Here is an 18,396-nt window from a genome sequence, read left to right on the forward strand (position 1 = left end):
GTGCTTCATTGATCGACCAAATGCTTCATTAGCCGACTTTTGTCGCGACAATTGCTCGTACGCTTCCTTGACGTGACTGTGTAAGGTATCGACCCCGTCCTTGGAACTGAATTTGGGAAAATCCTCTCCGGGTTTTTCAAAACTTAGATTGGAGACCTCCAAGTTCGATTGCAGCCAACCCTCGATGGACTGAATTTGAACGTCGTCAGCATTTCCAAAGCAAGAAGTGCTCACGTGTTCCAGGCCAACTTGAGAGAAACTGGGCTTTGTCTGTCCTCGCATTCCCGGTGTATATCCAATGTTGGTCAGCCTCAAGGGTGTGAACCAGCCAACGCGAAAGGAACGGGACATGAAGAGACCAGAATCGGCAAACACCTTCCAACGATTGGCAAGAACGCTTCGTGTCAGACTGGGAAGTTGATCAATATGCTTCGGAATGATGATTTTGACTTTATCACTACTCCCGGAGTTGGGCAATGTCACGTAACTGTCATATGCCGAGTGCAACGTGTAAGTAGGGATACGCTTGGACGGTGTGTACGACGCCGTGGAGAGGAGCATGGAATTGGTGGATTCGTTTCGAGCGGGGTCCATCAGGAAGCGAGAGCGCAAAAGTGAGGCCGCCGCCGACGGACCACCTTGGCTTGTACTTCCCATCAAAAGTGAGTGAGCAATGTCCTCTACCAGTGAATCTGTCTGGTCTAGAACGGTTTTTCGTGCTTCAAGGATCACAGGACGAGCCTTACTGGCCTTTGAACCACTCAAATCCATGAACTCTTCATCGTCATCGAATAGAGCTGCCTTCATCATCATCACTTTTGGGGCTGAAGCACGAATGCGGGCCAGCTGTTCGGCTGGTGGGGAAACGGCGCGGGATGTTCCCAGGTCTGACCGATCGTGATCGGACGATAGAGAACGATCCTTGGCAGATGGATCACGGGTTTGTCTTCTAGCCACTTCATTGGACACCGGCGAAGGTCCCTCTCCTTCCTCATTGGTAGTATTTTCAGCGTGAACAACGGCTGCCGTGGTTTGGACATCTCCACGTGGATTTTTGCTCTCAAGAATGGTTTTCACTGGCACACCAGTTTTGATTTTCTTCACCTCTTTACTTGGCTCATCTTCATCCGAGTCATCTAGGCCGTACCGCGAGAAGTGTTCCACTTTGAACACCCAGGAACCAGTTTCGGGTCGATATTCCACGAACCTGGCTCCCAATTTTAGACAGGCTTTTTGCAAACGCTCCTCATAATTCATTTCAGCTAGCTTACGAGGCGAGGTTACATTATCGCGAGAAGTCTTATCCACTGGCCAGACTTTATCCAGAGTGATTTGTGCCTTCTTGTTGAGTCCCTCACCTTGCGGGGGTTTCTTGGTCTCATCCGGGTAGACGATCACCTCTTTGTAACGAATGAATAGAATCTCGTCCAAGTTTAAGCCCATCACATTCGTCACCCCGGGAAAGAAAATGTTGCCGTAGCCGACCCGACCAACCGTGAAATTTTCCACTTGACATTGACCTTTGGCATCCACCATTGTGCCCATTTCGGCTAAGGTGGGCATGGTATAATAGCCTTTACGTGCCAATCGAATCCCGCAAGGATTGTTCTCACTCTCATCTTCGCCCGTCTCTGAGCATTCCGAGCTATTGTTTTCATCGCTCTTGTCACTCGCAACCTTGGATTTGGATTTCTTCGGATTGAGGACCATGAAGGAATCGTCGATAACACTCACATTGGACATATTGTTGGAACCATCTCCTCGGGCTTTCACTTGAGGTAAGTTGAGAGATTCTTCAACACTTTGATTGTTCGCAGGACTCACCACCGACGTGTCATTTATGCTTTTTTCTTCTTTTTGATTCTGCTGACCGTTGGATTGAGGCATGCTTGCCGGAGACTTGGCTTTCAAAGATAGCTTCTTTACACTGGAGCGGGGAACAAACATTTCACTACTAGTGTTCACGTCGTCATCTTCCAAGCCATCGAAAATGGCACTACGATTGGCTAATCCGTTGATGGGTTTGGCCTTGCCTTTGATGTTACGATGAGGGGATACCTTGTACTGATTGGAATCCAAGGCCTTCTGCGAAGCAGGATTGATGGGCTTGAGGATCTCTTCGCGCTTGCCTGAGTCTTGCAACAGGTTCTTGAATAAAGGGTTGTCTCCATAGGGGCTGGAAGCGAGTTGGATTAATCGTTGTTGAATGGCATTAGCATTGGAGGCGGGGGCTTGGGGCTGCGTGTTGCCCATCATTCCCCCAAGGTTAGGCGCACCATAACTAGGAGCCATTCCCGTGCCAAAGGCCGATGGAGCTCCCAAAGTGGAACCAAACGCTCCTCCTGTGGGCGCGCCAAAAGTGGATCCCGTGGAACCGAACATGCCTCCGGGTTTGTTTTGAGGTGCCGTGCCAAACATTCCTCCCCCTGTCGCATTGTTGGCTGCCCCAAAGCCACCACCAAAGGATGTTCCGCCCAAGGGCGCCTGTCCCATGGTGGTGCTCCCTCCAAAAGAGAGAGTAGCCGGCTTCTGTTGCCCAAACATACCTCCACTAGCTTGCGGTTGCTGAGTGTTCGTTCCGAATCCAAACGAGGGAGCGGCATTGCCCGCCGGAGCACCAAAGCCAAAGGCGGGTTTAGTTTGACCAAATGGAGCGGCCTGCGTAGCGGTGTTGGTACCAAATCCGCCTCCAAATGCGGGGGCAGAGCTCGTGGTGGTCCCGCCAAATCCCCCAAAGCCAGCGGGTTTGTTTTGTTGACCAAAGAGACCTCCCCCCGTGTTGCCCAGGCCCCCTTGAAGAGGCGCTCCAAACCCAGTGTTCGTGGCCCCAAAGGCCGATTGCGTGGTTTGCCCAAATCCACCGGTACTTGATCCGAATAAACCTCCGGATTGGCTCGTGGCAGGCGTGCCTCCTAAAGCAAAAGCTGGTTTTTGCTGCTGCCCGAAGAGCCCACCCGACGCCGAGGTCGTGGTGGGTTGGCCGAAACCACCCCCGAATCCGGCTTGAGGGGTAGGTGCGCCAAATCCGGTGGGCTTAGCCGCCCCGAACAATCCGCCAGACGTTGCCCCGAAGGTGTTAGTGGCACCAAATCCAGTGGAGGCCGAGGTGGTGGCCCCAAATCCCGTAGTACCGCCAAATAGGGGCTTAGCTTGTTGACCAAACATGGAACCACCTTGCGTGGAAGCGGGTGTCGAGCCAAAAAATCCCCCACCCCCAATGCCAGGTTGTGGGTTAGTGGCGCCAAAGAGCCCTCCGGTGGGTTGTCCCATGCCGCCCATGGTCTGGGCTCCACCGCCTTTCCGGTTAGCCGCATAATCATCAAACCGCAACTCTTCGATCGACTTGGCTTCATATTCTTTCATGCAGGTAATGCACTGATGGCGAATATTGATATTGGTGGTCACGCCCGACTTGAGCATGGTGTCAGTGCCAGTGGTGGGGTTGAACTTGATCGTGGTACCATTGGGCATATTGGTGGCGCCAAATCCACCAGCCGCGCCAAAAGGCGAGGCCGTGGCGCCAAACGTATTCGTGGGTTGAGCCGGTTGACCAAACATACCCGTGCTCGTATTGGGAGCGGTCGAACCGAAAAGACCGCCACCCGTATTGGTGGGATTAGTTTGACCGAAGGCCGAGCCCGCACCGAAGCCCGTAGCGGGCTTGTTAAAGGCCGATCCGGCCCCGAATGAGGCTCCAGCGAATCCCGTGTTGGGAGCCGCTCCAAAAGCCGTGGTATTATTGGCCGTAGACGAGCCAAAGAGACCTCCCCCTGTGGGCTGACCCGTATTACTGGCGGCGCCAAAGAGGCCACCGCCCGTCTGGCCGGCGGCCACGTTGGGCGCACCAAAGCCACCCATGGTGTTCTGAGCGGGCTGACCAAAAGAAGTGGCTCCGAATGGCGTAACATTGGGCGCCGCCCCAAACGAGTTAGTGGGGGCCGGTGCGCCGAATGGCGTGGATTGCTGAGGCGCACCAAACGTGTTGGTGGCCGGCGAGGCAAAGGCCGACTTCTGGCCGAACATTCTGCACTTGAGGACGACTCAATTCGTCTCCACGATCTCTTATTTGGGGGGCGAGTCCCACCTCAAATCCGGATCTGGAATCTGGATCCAGATGGGGCTGACCGCCAATCCACCGATCTCCGAGCGCCTGGCTGACCCACTGGCCGTCTTCCTTTGGGCACTGACACTGGACGGCTTCAGGCGGGTGCGGTCGGATGGGCCTGGCTCATGGAGAATCACTCACAAGCATGGAGGGGGATGGGCTCTTGATCCTGAAGGAGGTGAATTGTGAAATGAATGCAAGTCTTTAAACGAACGGCTAGCCAACCAATCCAACGTGCTGGCCATCTAACAGGCTTGCCAAACTGGACTGTCTGAACTTGGATTAGAGTTGCCAATTCACCACAACCGGTGAACAATCAACCCGTCCAATATTAACTGAAAGGCCCGAGACTCTGTGTTTAGTCCCAGGTGGAAATTTCATGGCATCAGCCATAGAGTGATGGACATTTTTTTGCTTCATGAGATGGACATTGTCTTATTTTGGCGACACTGAGTGGATTTTGAAGATCAAATCGAGCGTCTCGAGCCCTCGTGCCTGGATGGAGGCAGCCAAGGACGGAGAATAAGAATGAGCGCCAACAGCCCTCAGGATCGGGGTACCAAGCTGGAGGGAAGAAAATGTCTAACCACCGCCATCATGCCATCCGTGTGATGGATTCTATCATTCATGGCCCGATCCAACCTCTCCGATTCAATCGTAATCGAAATGCCAGTCCTCATCATTTCCAATGGCCTCTTCTCTTCCACCGACTAGGTGACTACTTTTTGTCGGGAGAAATCAAACCTAAATGAGTTTCACGTCATAGATATATGTTGCGCTTGCGCAGTGATAGAAAACCTAAAGTAGGAAATAAGCAAGAAATGCTATCCAACGAACGTTCATGATTTGTTATGAATCCATCATTGTACTGTCCTTTCAATCCGGAGGACTTGACCATCCATCACCCTGAAAAGCATTGCCCAGAATTAAGAAAACCAAAACAAATCGCATCAAGTACACCAACCAACCATGACCCAATCTACACAGACTTGAACGACTCCTTCCGGAGGCTTGATTATATATCCGAATCCACGGCCTTTCTCTCGCCTGTCTTTTGAGATTATTATCCTGAAATCGGGTAGAGGGTGCCTCATCCAATCTTTAGCATTCATCGGTTGATCATCATGCAGAACCTAGTTTCTGGCTTGGGCAAACTGGCTCTCCGATCCAGTGGCATTGCCAGCCAATCCTTCGTCTCTTTAACCTCCCTCAACGGTACGTCGCTCCACATAGCTAGTTATAGAGTCACGGGCTAATCGTTCATGTCCTGTTCATTTCAGGGCGTCTACCCTCGTCATGTCGTGCCATGTCCTCCGAGATCAATTACGAAGACGGATCTGTTTGACCAAATCGTGCTCAGCCGGGGAGAGCTGGAAAATGAATTGAGTACTCGCAGCATCAAATAAATCAACCTAGCTCCTACGTCNAGCTAGTTATAGAGTCACGGGCTAATCGTTCATGTCCTGGTCATTTCAGGGCGTCTACCCTCGTCATGTCGTGCCATGTCCTCCGAGATCAATTATGAAGACATTCGCGCCGACAAGAAGATGTACAATCACCACTTTCACGCTGAGCGCGTCAAAACCCGAGTGCCCAGACGCAATCCCTTGGGCGAAAACACGCCCTTCGCCAAAGGTGTGGTGCTTCGCACCCTCGTCAAAAAGCCTAAGAAACCCAATTCGGCCAATCGGAAATGCGTGCTCGTCCGACTATCCAATGGCAAAGAAATGACCGCCTATGTCCCTGGGGAGGGCCACAATCTACAAGAACACAATGTGGTCCTGGTATGCGTGGGCAATCTACGGGATGTGCCCGGAGTCAAGCTCAAGTGTATCCGAGGAGCCTACGATCTCGGCCATCCGGTCAAGAAATAGACGCGCTTCGTTTCATTTCAAACTAGTTTAGTGATTTTGGAGATGGATGAAGGCACTTGGAACAAAAATATGCCAGTGATCATTCATCTATCTACCGCTCCGACGGGTTAGAGCTTGAGAAAGAGTTCCAACACCAGGAGAGTCTCGTCGACTTGGGCCAGACTGGAATGAAGTTTGTCGCCACAACGACGGATCTGTTTGACCAAATCGTGCTCAGCCGGGGAGAGCTGGAAAATGAATTGAGTACTCGCAGCATCAAATAAATCAACCTAGCTCCTACGTCCTGTCAAAGGATGATCGTCCGTCCTTCCACTTACCATGTCTTGAACCTCTTCAAGTTGCTGCGTTCGCTCTTCTTCCGAGACGAATTCTTCCGAGGCATTGATGTTACTCGTGATTGAATCGATCCGATCCTATAAATGAACGATGGCGTTAATCAAAATCTCGGGAGATTGATCCAGGAAAAATGTGAAATCCAAATGGCTCACCTGTTTCTCCAATAATCGAGCGTTAATTTGAAGCTCATGATTCTTCCGGATAATGGCATTCGAGAGCGACATGTAACACATTTCTTGGACCATCCGAGCGACCTAGCAACAAATGGCGGGTTTAGCATCACAACTCATAGATCAGGTATTAATTTACGAGTCAAGGTGCACACTTGGTTCAAATCGACATGGAACAAGTAGAATGATTTGGCGACCACATTGGCCGAGAGCGATTTCCGAAGCTCTTGGACTTGGATGAAGTTGTTCTCGAGGAGTTGATAGGTCATCAATTTAGTCTCTCGCGCGGGAATCATGACCAGTTTCTGAATTTGCGATTCTTCCACGTACAACTTGTCTCGCACAACCCTTTCAACGAAAGAAGAACAAATGACGGTTAAAAAAAGGCCCAGTGGGTTCATTCAGGCTTTAACGTAATCAGATCGATGGGTAAGACCTAAATATTCGCAACGCCTTGGAGTTGAATTTCTCTTGGACCACGTTCTCGACCACGGCTGATCCGAGTACAGTAAAGATGTGCTTGAAATTGACCACGTAAGTGCCACCGCCTTCGTCTCCCACGCGATCGATGAAACGCGTCCGATCCTCCTCCAAAACCTTGAGATAATGATCCTTGTACTGTCGCAATTTGAGATCGATGCACTTGTTGATATTGGCATAGATCTCGGTGATCGAAATATGTCTGGATGAGGCTTCCAATTTCTTTCCGCTCAAGGAAAGGATGAATTCCATCAGTTTTCCCGCCGTCTCATCGATCCGCCTAGTGACCGTACTGACGAGGATTTTATTCCGGAATTCCACATGGAAGCGATCCACATTGAGACACCAATAAATCGATGAGCAACTTTCAATAGACTCGGGTACGTGGAAACGGGTGGTCTCGTCCAAAATAGGCACCGTAGAGCCTGGAACCTCTGGATTTGTGCCCACATGTGGAGCTCTTTGGAGAAAATGTTCCTTAACCAATGTTTGAAAGGTCTTTTCAAGGTCTTGCTTGTGGGTCTTGGCTAGGTTTTCGTCCAATTCAATCCGGTTGAGAGACTTTTCCATAATTTTGGGCAGAGTCTCTTGGCCTCGTCGTAGAACTTCCTCCAGAATTAGTTCAGCGTTATCTCCATGTAAGGCTTTGATTAGGTATAAATACCGCGGGTATCGAATCGTTTGAATCACTTGGTCCAAGCTGATTTCATATTGAACTCCGGGCGTGGGTCGAGGATCGCGACCATAGGTGACCAGTCCGTGGTTTATGAGAACCCCCAAGCACTCGTGAGGTTGGTCTAGTTGATAGAGATCGGCTAAAAAGCACTTCTCCCATTTGGCCAGATGACGGCCGACTTTAGCGACACGCGAACCAAAGACCTCGTCCAAAAGGAGATGACAAAGCTTTTGCTTCGCGACAGACATGACCTGCAAAAGACAGAACTTCTATGAGTTTAGCTCTCATGGTTTGCTCTAGATCAACTTGGATTGAAAAAAAAAACCATTGATCGAACCGTTCGTTATTTCTTAAAAACATCCATATCATACAGTTTCGCTTCAACTTGGTGAAAGGCTGCTCGAACTGCCTGATCTTCCGAGTCTTGAGCCAGCATGATGTTATTCTGAGCGATTTGAAAGAGGAGAGGGTTTCTTTTGGGATTGATAACTCCCAAGAGAATCGCACTGGCGTATGAACGAAGAGAACTCGCGTCCAAATCTTTCCCACAACAAAAAGAGTTCACTGAAAATCCCTGTGGCAAGTCTTGAGGATCCAACTGCATCAACCTCAAATTTTCCGTATAATCTTTCCAAAGTGTCAGTCGGAGGTGAGTGTTCTTTCCACTTGTGGGTAAGATCAGGAACAAACTGAAGAGCTTGTCTCCGTAGGACACTGCCGCATATTGACCGCAGAGCTCCTGATAGAACTCTTTGGCGCTTTCAATACCAGGAATAGCCTGGCTAAAGTCGAGAAGGCCTTGGGTGTCCCTTAGGACTTGAGTCAGATCCAAAGAAAGCCATTGCCCGATGACGGAGTCAAGAAAGAATGTCTCATTGGAGAGAAGCAAGGTAGCAAGTCTTGAGAAATGGAGAGTGACCTCAGGGATCGATGTTAATGGTCTCATGAGTAAGCAAATGTAGATCCATTGCAAAGATAGTTCAACTTGTCTGGATCCAGACTCCTTGGGGATTTGTTCCCGTTGCAATTCCGGTCTGCTTAATTGGATCAGTGGCACGTAAATCCAATCTGATGGGAGCAGAATCTCTCCATTATTTGATACGCTCAAGGTTTGGATGACGGTAGATTGTTGGAACAGAATTGGAAAGCGTCCGTGACTTCGAGGCAAATGCCTCATATACAACGCCCGAACATCTTGGAGGTTTTGCAACGCTTCCAAGGAATTGGATTTGCCAACGGATTCATTCATCCTCATTCCAAGCAATCCATGTTCCACGAGTGTTTGGTCCACCTTGAACACGACTCGTTCAGCTAGGTTCTTGAGCAATTCCGAATGCTTCACTTGACATTTACTCATGAGCACGTGGGCCAATTGCCACGTGGAACCCACTTCGTTGGGTAACGTCTCAGTTCGGAGAAGGACGCAATAGAAGAGGAACGAAATCTCTTCGTCAAGGAACCAATTCGAATGGATGGAGCCATGCGAGCATTGGCACACTTGAACCAAATACTCGGCCAACGCCTTGGCCTGCACCCATTGAGCGATGGATAACTTCATGGCTCCATTTTGTGTAATCTTCACGATGCAAAACAGAACTCTTGTCAATCCATTTAGAACTGGAAAGGGACTCTGTTTGTTGAGCGTTCGGACCAGCTCACCTTGCCAACTAATGGCGGAAAGAGAGACCAGATTTTCGGTATCACGCTCACGTCCGTCCTTGTCCAAGGACAGGAAGGCACTGAATTGCTTGAGTTTGCCTACTAAGCGAGAGGATTGCCCCGATTTTAAGAACGGTACAATGATTTTGGTGGCCATTTCATTGAGGACTGGGATTAGATCCAAGGGGCCTCGTTCATTGGCATATCGCAAGATTCCAGAAGCTAGAGCTTGAGAGCATGAGCCGAAAACGGATCCCTCTTGAATGGCATCAGAACATAACAAAGATCCATTTCGGAGAAGGCTTACTAGGTTTTGGTACACGATTTGGAGCACGTTCACGACTTCTTGGAGTTGGTTCCACGGAATGGCATCGGTTAAAATGCATGAATTTAGCACTTTAAACAATAAAGCCGTTAATAGGGGTCTCTCCAAAGTCCAAGGGGAGGTCTCTTGTTGATTCATACTCATGGGATCGGTTGCTCCGCGTATTGATAAGAGATACTTCATCAGGATCGGAAACAAATCTGAGAAGATATCAGCGCACTCGCCGTACTGTAAACAGGTGTCCCAAAGCCGAAAAGTTTCGCCTGTGAGTTTTCCATTTTCGGATTCGAGAGCCAAATACTTCAATAAGAATGGCTTGATATCATGGGTCTTGGTGATATTTACTAATAATGAGCGATTTCGGGCAATTAGAATTCGCACAACTTTGGCTGCTAATTGTCGGCAGACCGTATCCGTGTCCGTGAACATTACAGACATGATCGATTTCATGAGCATTTCGTGGTGAACAATTTGAGAGGCTGCGGATAGGGAATGTCGAGCTATCCGGATAACCGTGGCCAGAATATTTTTCTTCGCCGATGCCGTGGGCTCCAGTTGATTAAGAATGTACGCAAACCGCTGAAGCAGGTCCATTCTGAGCAAGCCCAAGATGACATCTAACTTCAAAAGCTCATCATCTTTCAGCTCGGCCATGGTCTCTTGCATTTCCGCTCTTTGACTGGGATCCGACCAAGCCTTTGATGCTAGACTTGGCTGGCAATGACCATAAGTAGATGTATAATGGAAATCCAGCATGAGTTCGTCCTCGGGATTATCTAGGAGATGACGAAAGAGCAGCAAGGTGGCCTCACGGATGGACGGGGCAGGATCGTCGAGGCTGGTCCGCATGATGAAGAAGATATCACTCCGGATGACTTGATCTACAAGATTCTGGTCTAGGATTCCATCCAGCGTTCCTTGTTTGAATCTTTTCACGATCTGAGCCAACGTATCTAGGGCCAGAACCTTTTGTTGAGGGTTCCTACTGCGGGCGAGTATCAGCAGTTCCTCCACGGTATAGCCCGCCCTCTTTTCTTCTTCCCCATGGTGATGCAACCCGGCTTGAACAGGAATATCTTCACTGAGAGGCACGAGACGACCTTGAAAATCAAATCGGGCCGAGTAACCGTCCGTTGGCGTGGGATTAGAACCCGCTGAACCCTCCGGAATATCCGCCATCCAAGCCAATTTCTCTTTTTCCACACGACCCAAGTTACCAAAGTTGGTGCTCATCTCGTTGGCCGCCTTTGAAAGAGGAGGTGGAGTCGACGTGCTCGGTATGGATACATCCATAGTTTCAGGTTCAGACAGAGCCAGCGGAGAAGGGGTTGCTGGGGATGAAGATTTCCCTGCGGAGGCTGCCATTTTCTTTTGACGTAAAGTGGTCACGAAGGCCAACGTCTGGCTGGACATTTGCTGGCAGAGGTCGTTCCGTTCCCGTTGGATTTCCTCGGACGTCATGCGGCCCAGTCGAGCCACGTTCTCGTTGTGAATGACTTGAGCCTCGCCTGGTCGTTCAGTCAATCCTGAGCCTTGAAGGATGAAACTGCTGACCCCCAGAGCCTCGGATGCGCCGGGATTCGGATGACGTGCCGTAATGGGCTGGTCTTTTCGCGCCACTTGTCGGGCGAAAAGACTCCGTTTCTTGGCAGTAGGCACGCTAGGGTTGGCTGCAGGTGCAGGCTCAGCCGAGGGCTCAAACTGGGCCTTGAATACGGCGGGAAAAGCTAGGGCGGAGCGCTGAGGTGGGTCAAAAGTGGGCCGGGCGTGAGGGTCTCGCTCACTGACCGTGTCTTTGAGCACCGCGGCGCTGACCGGGGGCGAGACCGGGCGGTGGGTCTGGGTGGATGGATGGCGATTCTCGGACAGGCGGTCGGGTGAGTGAGGCCGCTTGACGTGAACGATGTTTTCCGCCGGGACTGACGGTTGACTGATGTGGCCGCGTTCCCAAGCTTGAGCATCTCGCCACAAATCGGCTTCACTCCCGCCAGGTTGGGGACGACGAAATTCCCGCGAGTTCATCTTACTTGGGAGAGTGACAGAAGCCGAGCAAAAAAAGGCTTTGAATCAGCCAGCCACGAAGCGGGGGTGGCGATGGTTCCTCTAACTTCAATCGTTATTATCAACTCAATTTCGGCATGTTTCAATATTATTGTTGTGATATCCGCTGATTTGGAAGTGGCCTCAGTGTGACCAAATTTTATATTACCTGGGTCATTATTGACTAGTATGGTACACATAGGGCCATGAATTTTGAAATACTTGTCTTACCCATAAGTCATGCATGAATGATGAACTATGTCATTGAGATTGATCAAACTTGCTTGACCAGCAGGCTTAAGGGGCATTGATGGTAGCCCAAAGTCGCCGGGCTTTTTCCGGACCATTGGCTGCTTTACATACATATCTTACTTGATGGATAAAGAAATTCATGTGCTGCCTCATCAAGCCATCCAGCATTTTTTCTAGAACTAATCCATGCTCCAGGAAAAAAAATATTGGCTACCAATTCCTGGGGTAAAGTGGTTAAAAAACTAATCTCGGCAGGCTGTTTGAGTGTATGTATAGTATGCATGTACGTAGTTCTATGTTCGTTCATAACATTCAGGACTCGACCCATAACCTAACTTAGACAAACGATTAAATGACGTTGAAGTCATCAACCTGGTAGGATCCAACCATTTTTGAATTGCCTGACATCCTGCTGGCTCGAGCGTCTCAAAATTCCACAAATATCGGTCTCGCTCGCCGGATGATCTCTCTCGACGTCAAACCTCATGGATCTGAGCTTTCTCCGTACATGTCAACATTCAACAACCCAATGAATGCATGATCCATGCGCGTCTTGATCTCGTTTATACTACTACTTTACGGGATCCTCCTGTCTCCGGATTCGATCACGGCATTGACAGAAAATTACTAGTTCATGATCAGTTCATGTATATAATCCATTGACCATTTGCCCCGAACAGCTCGCTGGGAGACACCTGTCTCCTGCCACCTGGGGCGTGTCCGTGAATCGAGGCCTGATTTGAATTCCTGGGTGATATCCGCCGCCATGTCGGCCTGGTCGGCGTTTGGTGGGGGAATCCCGTTTTCCGGCGGGCTGGTGGCTCTTCGCGCCTCAACTTGGCGACTCAATGCTCGCTTAACCAGGCCACTCGGCCCCAGGCATCGGCCCCTGAGCAGCCTGACATCCGGCCTGACTTATCCGGCTTGTGGTGCTGGACTAGCGGCTTGGCCCTCGGGCCAATATGTGGCCCGGGTCCGCCCCTCGAGCTACTCCCATCTGAGATTGGGACCTATGGCGGCCATGGCTTCCACGGCGGGACCTGAAACGCCTTCATCCGGGGGACCGCAACCGAATCAGCCCCCCTCAACCCCGTCACATTGGGTACTGATGGCGGGAGTGGCCTTAGTTGGGGTGGGTCTTTTGACGGCCAAGTTATCCGGTCAAGATCTCGTCTATATACCGTCCATGTTAAAAAAAGCCGCGGAAGGAGCTGATCCGCCGGAAAGTTCCGCCCCCAATCGTCGGTCTTCGAATCCGGTCGAGAGTGTGACCTCAGTCGCTACGTCCACGCCTGACGTGCCCCAGAACTTACCCGTCACTTCGTTGCATCGGGCGGAAATTCCGGATTTGCCGCGATTCGTGCCTTACGTTCTGGTGGGTGCCGGTGCGGCCGCTTTTGCCGCTTTTCGAGCCATCAAATCCGAGGACCCCACGGCCAAAGTCTTGATGATTGGCGACGAGAACCACTACCCTTATATGCGGCCTCCTCTCTCAAAGGAGTTGTGGTATAGTGATAAAATCGAACGAGATGACATTTCGTTTACGCAGTGGAATGGCCGCCAACGATCGCTTTATTTTGAGCCACCCCCGTTTTTCACCCCTTTGTCGGAGCTGACGGAAAAGAAGAATGGAGGCGTGTCCATTGTCCGTGGGCACAAAGTGGTCAAGGTGAATTCCGTCAAGCAAGAGGTCGAATTGGATAACGGGAGTGTGGTTGGGTTCAAGAAATGTTTGATTGCCACCGGTGCGACCTTTATGGTTAGTTTTTCATGCCTAGAGCCTCGTCGTTGATCCTTCTTCGTCTATATTTCAGGGGGCCGACCCAAGAAGTTTCCCGTGCTGGACAAAAACCCGTTGATGCGGGCTAAAGTCAGTACATTCAGAACTGCTCAAGATTTCTTTGACTTGAAGGATAAAGCCCAGCATATGAAGAAAATAGCCATTATTGGCGGAGGGTTCTTGGGTAGTGAACTCGCTTGCGCTTTGGCTCTTAAATCCAGAAACAAATGGGATTCCAAGTTAGAAGTGATTCAAATCTTTCCGGAGAATGGAAAAATGGGCAAGGTGAGAAATCAGGAAATATGCATCGGTTCAATCAGTGAGTGAATTGATTTAAGAAATTCTGCAAGACTTGTAGCCTCTAATTCATGTCCGGTAGGTTCTTCCCGAATATTTATCTGCCTGGACGACCGAAAAAGTTCGAGATGAGGGGGTGACCATCAAAAGCGGGCAAAAAATTGAACAAGCCGAGGTGGGTGGACCCAAGAATGATCTTATTCTCACCTTGAGCGATGGAGAAAAGCTCACAGTGGATCATGCAGTCGTGGCCATCGGTTTGGAAGCCAATACAGATCTGGCCAAGAGCTCGCGCTTAGAAGTGGACAACGAGTTTGGTGGATTCCGCGTCAATGCCGAGCTTGAAGCCAGGTCAGATTACACCCCAATCAAATAGGAAATACGATGGGTCGTAAGATGTTGGAATGAAATATTAACGTCACATTTTTTCAGGAGCAATGTTTATGTCGCCGGCGATGCCGCTAGTTTTTATGACGTGATTTTGGGACGTCGACGTGTAGAGCATCACGATCACGCCATCGTATCCGGACGACAAGCGGGTTTGAATATGGTGAGGGGTCTGGCCCAACCGTACACTCATCAGTCCATGTTCTGGTCAGATCTTGGTCCGGATGTGGGCTATGAGGCCGTGGGCCTTATTGATTCAACTCTACCAACCGTCGGCGTGTTTGCCCGAGGCACGCAAGGCGACACGCCCAAAGCTGCTGTTACTCAAAGTGACGAAGCTATGAGATCCGAAAGTCAAGAGGGAGATGAGTCCGAAGCAAGTTCGGGTTCTTCGCCGGTTTCGCCTCGAGCATCGTCGTCCCTCCCATTGGCGGAAAATGAAAAGTATGGAAAAGGAGTGATTTTCTACCTTAAAGACGACGTTGTCGTGGGGGTGCTCATGTGGAACGTGTTTAATCGTGTGTCATTAGCACGGCGCATTATCCGTGAAAACAAGCGATATGAGGATCTGGCCGACCTAGCTAAATTGTTCGATATCTATAAAGACGAGGAAGAAATCAATTAGCGCTTTGGTATAAGACAGACAAATGTGTGACTGGCGAATAAAACGTTTCATCAAGCTTTCGGTCACTTTTTTAAAAACCACTTCTAAAGTTAAGCAATTCTTCCCTAACTTCATGCATTAATATCACTTTTAATTCAATATTTCACTATAGCATTAAGGATGAAGTTTTGACATACTCATCAACTAACAAAACTGATGAAAAGTTCCACTCTCGACCAATGGCAACGTTCGGCGGGGTTTTCATTCAGCGATACGACTAGTCCAAGTTGGGTAAAGCGAAATCTGCCGGAGAAGTGCCACAATGCACTTTGCTTTCTTTTAACTTCCGAAAGGCTTGTAGTAATTCGTCGTGCGAGATGGGTTTGAGCGCTTGCACGTTATCGCTTCGCGCCATGGAGCGAATCCGATACACCGAGGCTAAACGGCACATTTCCCGAAGATCAGAGCCGGAAAAGCCTTCAGCCAGCCTGGCCAGAGCATTAAAATCAACGTCCTCCGAAAAGCTCTCCAATCGGAGGATTTCGAGCAAGATGGATTTGCGTTGTTGGAACTCGGGCAGACCGATGTGGAATGTGGCGGGCATGCGTCTCAAGAAGGCGCGATCTACGTCCTTGGGACGATTAGTTGCGCCCATAACGATCACTATGCACTCAGAATTGGTGGGCAGTCCATCCCAAAGCTGCATGAATTGCGTCTTGATCATGGCCGTGGCCTCATGATCGTTGGAGCTGCGGGACCGCAACAACGAATCCACCTCGTCGATGAAAATGATGCACGGCTGAATCTTTTGAGCCAAAGTGAAGACGGAGGAGGCCAGTTTTTGGGATTCCCCGTACCATTTGTCCGTCAAGGCCGCTGCATCTAGATTAATGAATCGCGTGCCGGCCTCCTTGGCCGTGGCCTTGGCCATCATGGTTTTGCCGCAACCTAAGATTAAGCTGTGTTCAAAGCCGTTCTCGGGTGCGTTACCAGGCATCAGTCATGATAACGAAAGTGCGGATTCACTTACCGGGTGGTCCGTGAAGTAACACGCCCTTGGGTGCCTGAGTGAGTTGGGAACCGCGGAAGAGGTCGCGCTTCTGAATGGGCAAGATCACAGTCTCGCGGAGCTCTTGAATGACGTCCTCTAATCCGGCAATGTCCTGCCAGGAAGTGGTGATTTGCGAGGGGACCACCAAGTTGGAAGCGATCATGAGCTCGTGCTCGTTGAGCTGGATGGCCGGGTTGATGCCCAAGCTCTGCAGTAATCGCTTGGCTTTCTCTTCGGCCTTAAGCTTCTGCTTCCGGGTGGGATCCAGGGTATCGTACACGAACTTCATGGTGTAGTAGCCCAAAACCGAGGCCACGGTGGCCCTCACCACCAGGGAGATTAACTCGCCTCGCATGTCGTTGGTCATCTTCGGGCTTGGACACGCGACCAAGGGCAGGGACGATAGATAGACTAAGTAAATAATTATATCAGAATAAGATTTAGACTTGACTTGAGAGCGGACAGAGACTCGGTGGGACTCGTTTGGTTTAGACACGGTGGGAGGACACGTTGTTGAGGACCCAAGAAGGACTGACGGATTGATCAGTCCGAAGAGGCTGAAGCAACGGATTCGTAGGGCTAAATCGTCCCAGAATGTTGCGAGACAAGATGCCCAGTTGGGAATGCGGCCTAAGCGTGGCCTTCTTTCTTTCTTTCTTTCTTTCTTTCTTTCTTCCTTTCTTTCCTACTGTCTATCTTTATCTTGTTTGTTCGTCCGTTCCTTCCATTTGTTTTGGATCGCGTGTTGAGAACTACAGATGTTTGTTGAGAACAGACATGGTGACCAAATGGTTTTGACCAGGAACTGTGCACGACTAGGAAATCAATTTGAGAGCTCAGAGAGCCGGACGAAAAAACAAATAAAAAGAAGCTAGACTTAAACCCCTCGTTCTGTACTCTGTTCCACTTGAATTACCCAAATATTTTTCATGAACACCACTTTAGTTACTTTCAAAACAGCAAGACCAAGTCAGCCACAGGCCAGACTGAATAGACCGTTTTATGGCTATGGACAGTTGGTGTGTTGAGTTGAAGATAACAGATTCCGTTTCATACATCAGTACGTAATAGACACTTTAGACATGCTAACTCATGAAATAATGTTTTTGATTTTTGATATGCTATTACATAAATCTCAAATGAAAAAATCAGTGAAATTATGCCAAAAAGAAAGTGGGCGGTGCTTGACACATTTCACAGATAGAGATTCAAGCTTGGCGCACATGTCTATTCAAACAGGTCTATACGGTGGTACCCACAACGCTGATAAAGTTTTTGTGCAAATGCCAAGACTTCTAATAACAATTTTCGTTATTATTGAAACAATAGGAACGACTTTTGTTGAAAAAAAGACATCTCGCATTTTAGCTCACATTAGAATACTTATCCGCTTAAAGCCTACAAAAAGATATTCATATCTTTATAAACGCCATCAATAGATTGATGGTGGGAGTAACCTTAGTTGCGTTTCCAGCTGCAATCTTGTCCAAATCCATTGAGCTAACAATAAGATATCATGCTTTCAAAGATTGTGTTTGTATCAAATTTGTCTACAAATTGCTCCTGTTATAACTTAGAGCAATTGCCAAAAATATATGCTTTTTCTTTGCCTAAAATATAAATGGAAATATGTCACCTTTCTAAAGCTGTAAAAACCCGAAAATAGTTTGCAATATAATTTAAAACTGACTTAATGTCCATATTTCATAATTTTGATGCCATACTTGTCAATCGCAACTTTAATCAAGCTTGATTTTGAATTTTGACAAAATTCTTTCAACGTTGAATAAAGACATCACAAGGACGTAGAAATTAATGCAAAAAATGACAAATTTGAAAATTAAACTATCATATGTATCGCTCAAATACTATAGGAACATGATAGAATATATTTTTGGGGGTTTGGTATTTCATGGGCTTTTCTAACCGCTACAGGGAATATAATCCCCAGTACTATTAAGATGAAAGGTTATAATTCGTCTATTCATTACCTTTCAATCTTTGTATGATATTTGGTCTACCAATGAATTTGAGTTGGCAGACCAAGCTAGTCCTTGAATGTAGGGTTGATCTGGAATGCTATCTAAACATTTGTCCAAGTCTGACTTGAAAGATGCTACCGGATCAACAAGGCCTATGTATTCCCTACAAATATCAGAGGGAAGCAAATTAAACAATGAAGGAGCCCAATAAAGAAGAGATGTGGACTTCATTGTTCGAACTAGCCTGGATTCTTGAGGGCTTGAAGGTGCTCTCAAAACGCACATTAAGCCTCTACGGTCACTAGAATTGACCCTAAATCCTGGGTTGGGACAAAGCTCATGGATACTTTTGAAGATGTACAATATCAGATACCTTTC

At 48.8% G+C, this 18,396-nt stretch overlaps 6 protein-coding genes across 6 annotated transcripts in view; 2 read left to right on the forward strand and 4 right to left on the reverse strand.

Annotated features, from left to right (window-relative positions):
- LOC131889449 (nuclear pore complex protein Nup98-Nup96-like) overlaps positions 1–4,362 on the reverse strand; it is a 7,634-nt gene extending 3,272 nt beyond the window's left edge. The window contains exon 1 of the mRNA XM_059238544.1: positions 7–4,362. Within this exon, the coding sequence (XP_059094527.1) occupies positions 7–4,023 (4,017 nt within the window). The 5' untranslated portion in view covers positions 4,024–4,362. The remainder of the gene's footprint in view (positions 1–6) is intronic.
- A 667-nt stretch (positions 4,363–5,029) lies between these two features.
- LOC131889109 (small ribosomal subunit protein uS12m-like) lies at positions 5,030–6,835 on the forward strand. Its single transcript, XM_059238117.1, has 2 exons — positions 5,030–5,320; positions 5,582–6,835. The coding sequence occupies exons 1-2, from the start codon at positions 5,230–5,232 to the stop codon at positions 5,977–5,979; spliced, it is 489 nt and encodes a 162-aa protein (XP_059094100.1). The 5' UTR covers positions 5,030–5,229; the 3' UTR covers positions 5,980–6,835.
- Positions 5,990–7,919, reverse strand: LOC131889096 (DNA-directed RNA polymerase III subunit RPC3-like). The gene is made up of 5 exons (XM_059238103.1): positions 6,922–7,919; positions 6,641–6,833; positions 6,468–6,569; positions 6,297–6,392; positions 5,990–6,206 (listed from the first exon to the last, which is right to left on the reverse strand). Exons 1-5 carry the CDS (start codon positions 7,887–7,889, stop codon positions 6,087–6,089), a joined length of 1,479 nt encoding a protein of 492 aa, XP_059094086.1. The 5' UTR covers positions 7,890–7,919; the 3' UTR covers positions 5,990–6,086.
- On the reverse strand, positions 7,893–11,806 carry LOC131889082 (RNA polymerase II-associated protein 1-like). Its single transcript, XM_059238082.1, has one exon. The coding sequence runs from the start codon at positions 11,645–11,647 to the stop codon at positions 7,985–7,987; it is 3,663 nt and encodes a 1,220-aa protein (XP_059094065.1). The 5' UTR covers positions 11,648–11,806; the 3' UTR covers positions 7,893–7,984.
- Positions 11,807–12,432: 626 nt separating this feature from the next.
- LOC131889091 (apoptosis-inducing factor 1, mitochondrial-like) lies at positions 12,433–15,061 on the forward strand. The gene is made up of 4 exons (XM_059238097.1): positions 12,433–13,662; positions 13,732–13,982; positions 14,077–14,345; positions 14,427–15,061. The coding sequence occupies exons 1-4, from the start codon at positions 12,684–12,686 to the stop codon at positions 15,004–15,006; spliced, it is 2,079 nt and encodes a 692-aa protein (XP_059094080.1). The 5' UTR covers positions 12,433–12,683; the 3' UTR covers positions 15,007–15,061.
- A 54-nt stretch (positions 15,062–15,115) lies between these two features.
- On the reverse strand, positions 15,116–17,021 carry LOC131889106 (outer mitochondrial transmembrane helix translocase-like). Its single transcript, XM_059238114.1, has 2 exons — positions 16,016–17,021; positions 15,116–15,933 (listed from the first exon to the last, which is right to left on the reverse strand). The coding sequence occupies exons 1-2, from the start codon at positions 16,401–16,403 to the stop codon at positions 15,263–15,265; spliced, it is 1,059 nt and encodes a 352-aa protein (XP_059094097.1). The 5' UTR covers positions 16,404–17,021; the 3' UTR covers positions 15,116–15,262.
- Between the last annotated feature and the right edge of the window lie 1,375 nt (positions 17,022–18,396).

The sequence above is a fragment of the Tigriopus californicus genome, chromosome 10, assembly GCF_007210705.1.
Source record: "Tigriopus californicus strain San Diego chromosome 10, Tcal_SD_v2.1, whole genome shotgun sequence".
NCBI classification, from domain to species: domain Eukaryota; kingdom Metazoa; phylum Arthropoda; class Copepoda; order Harpacticoida; family Harpacticidae; genus Tigriopus; species Tigriopus californicus.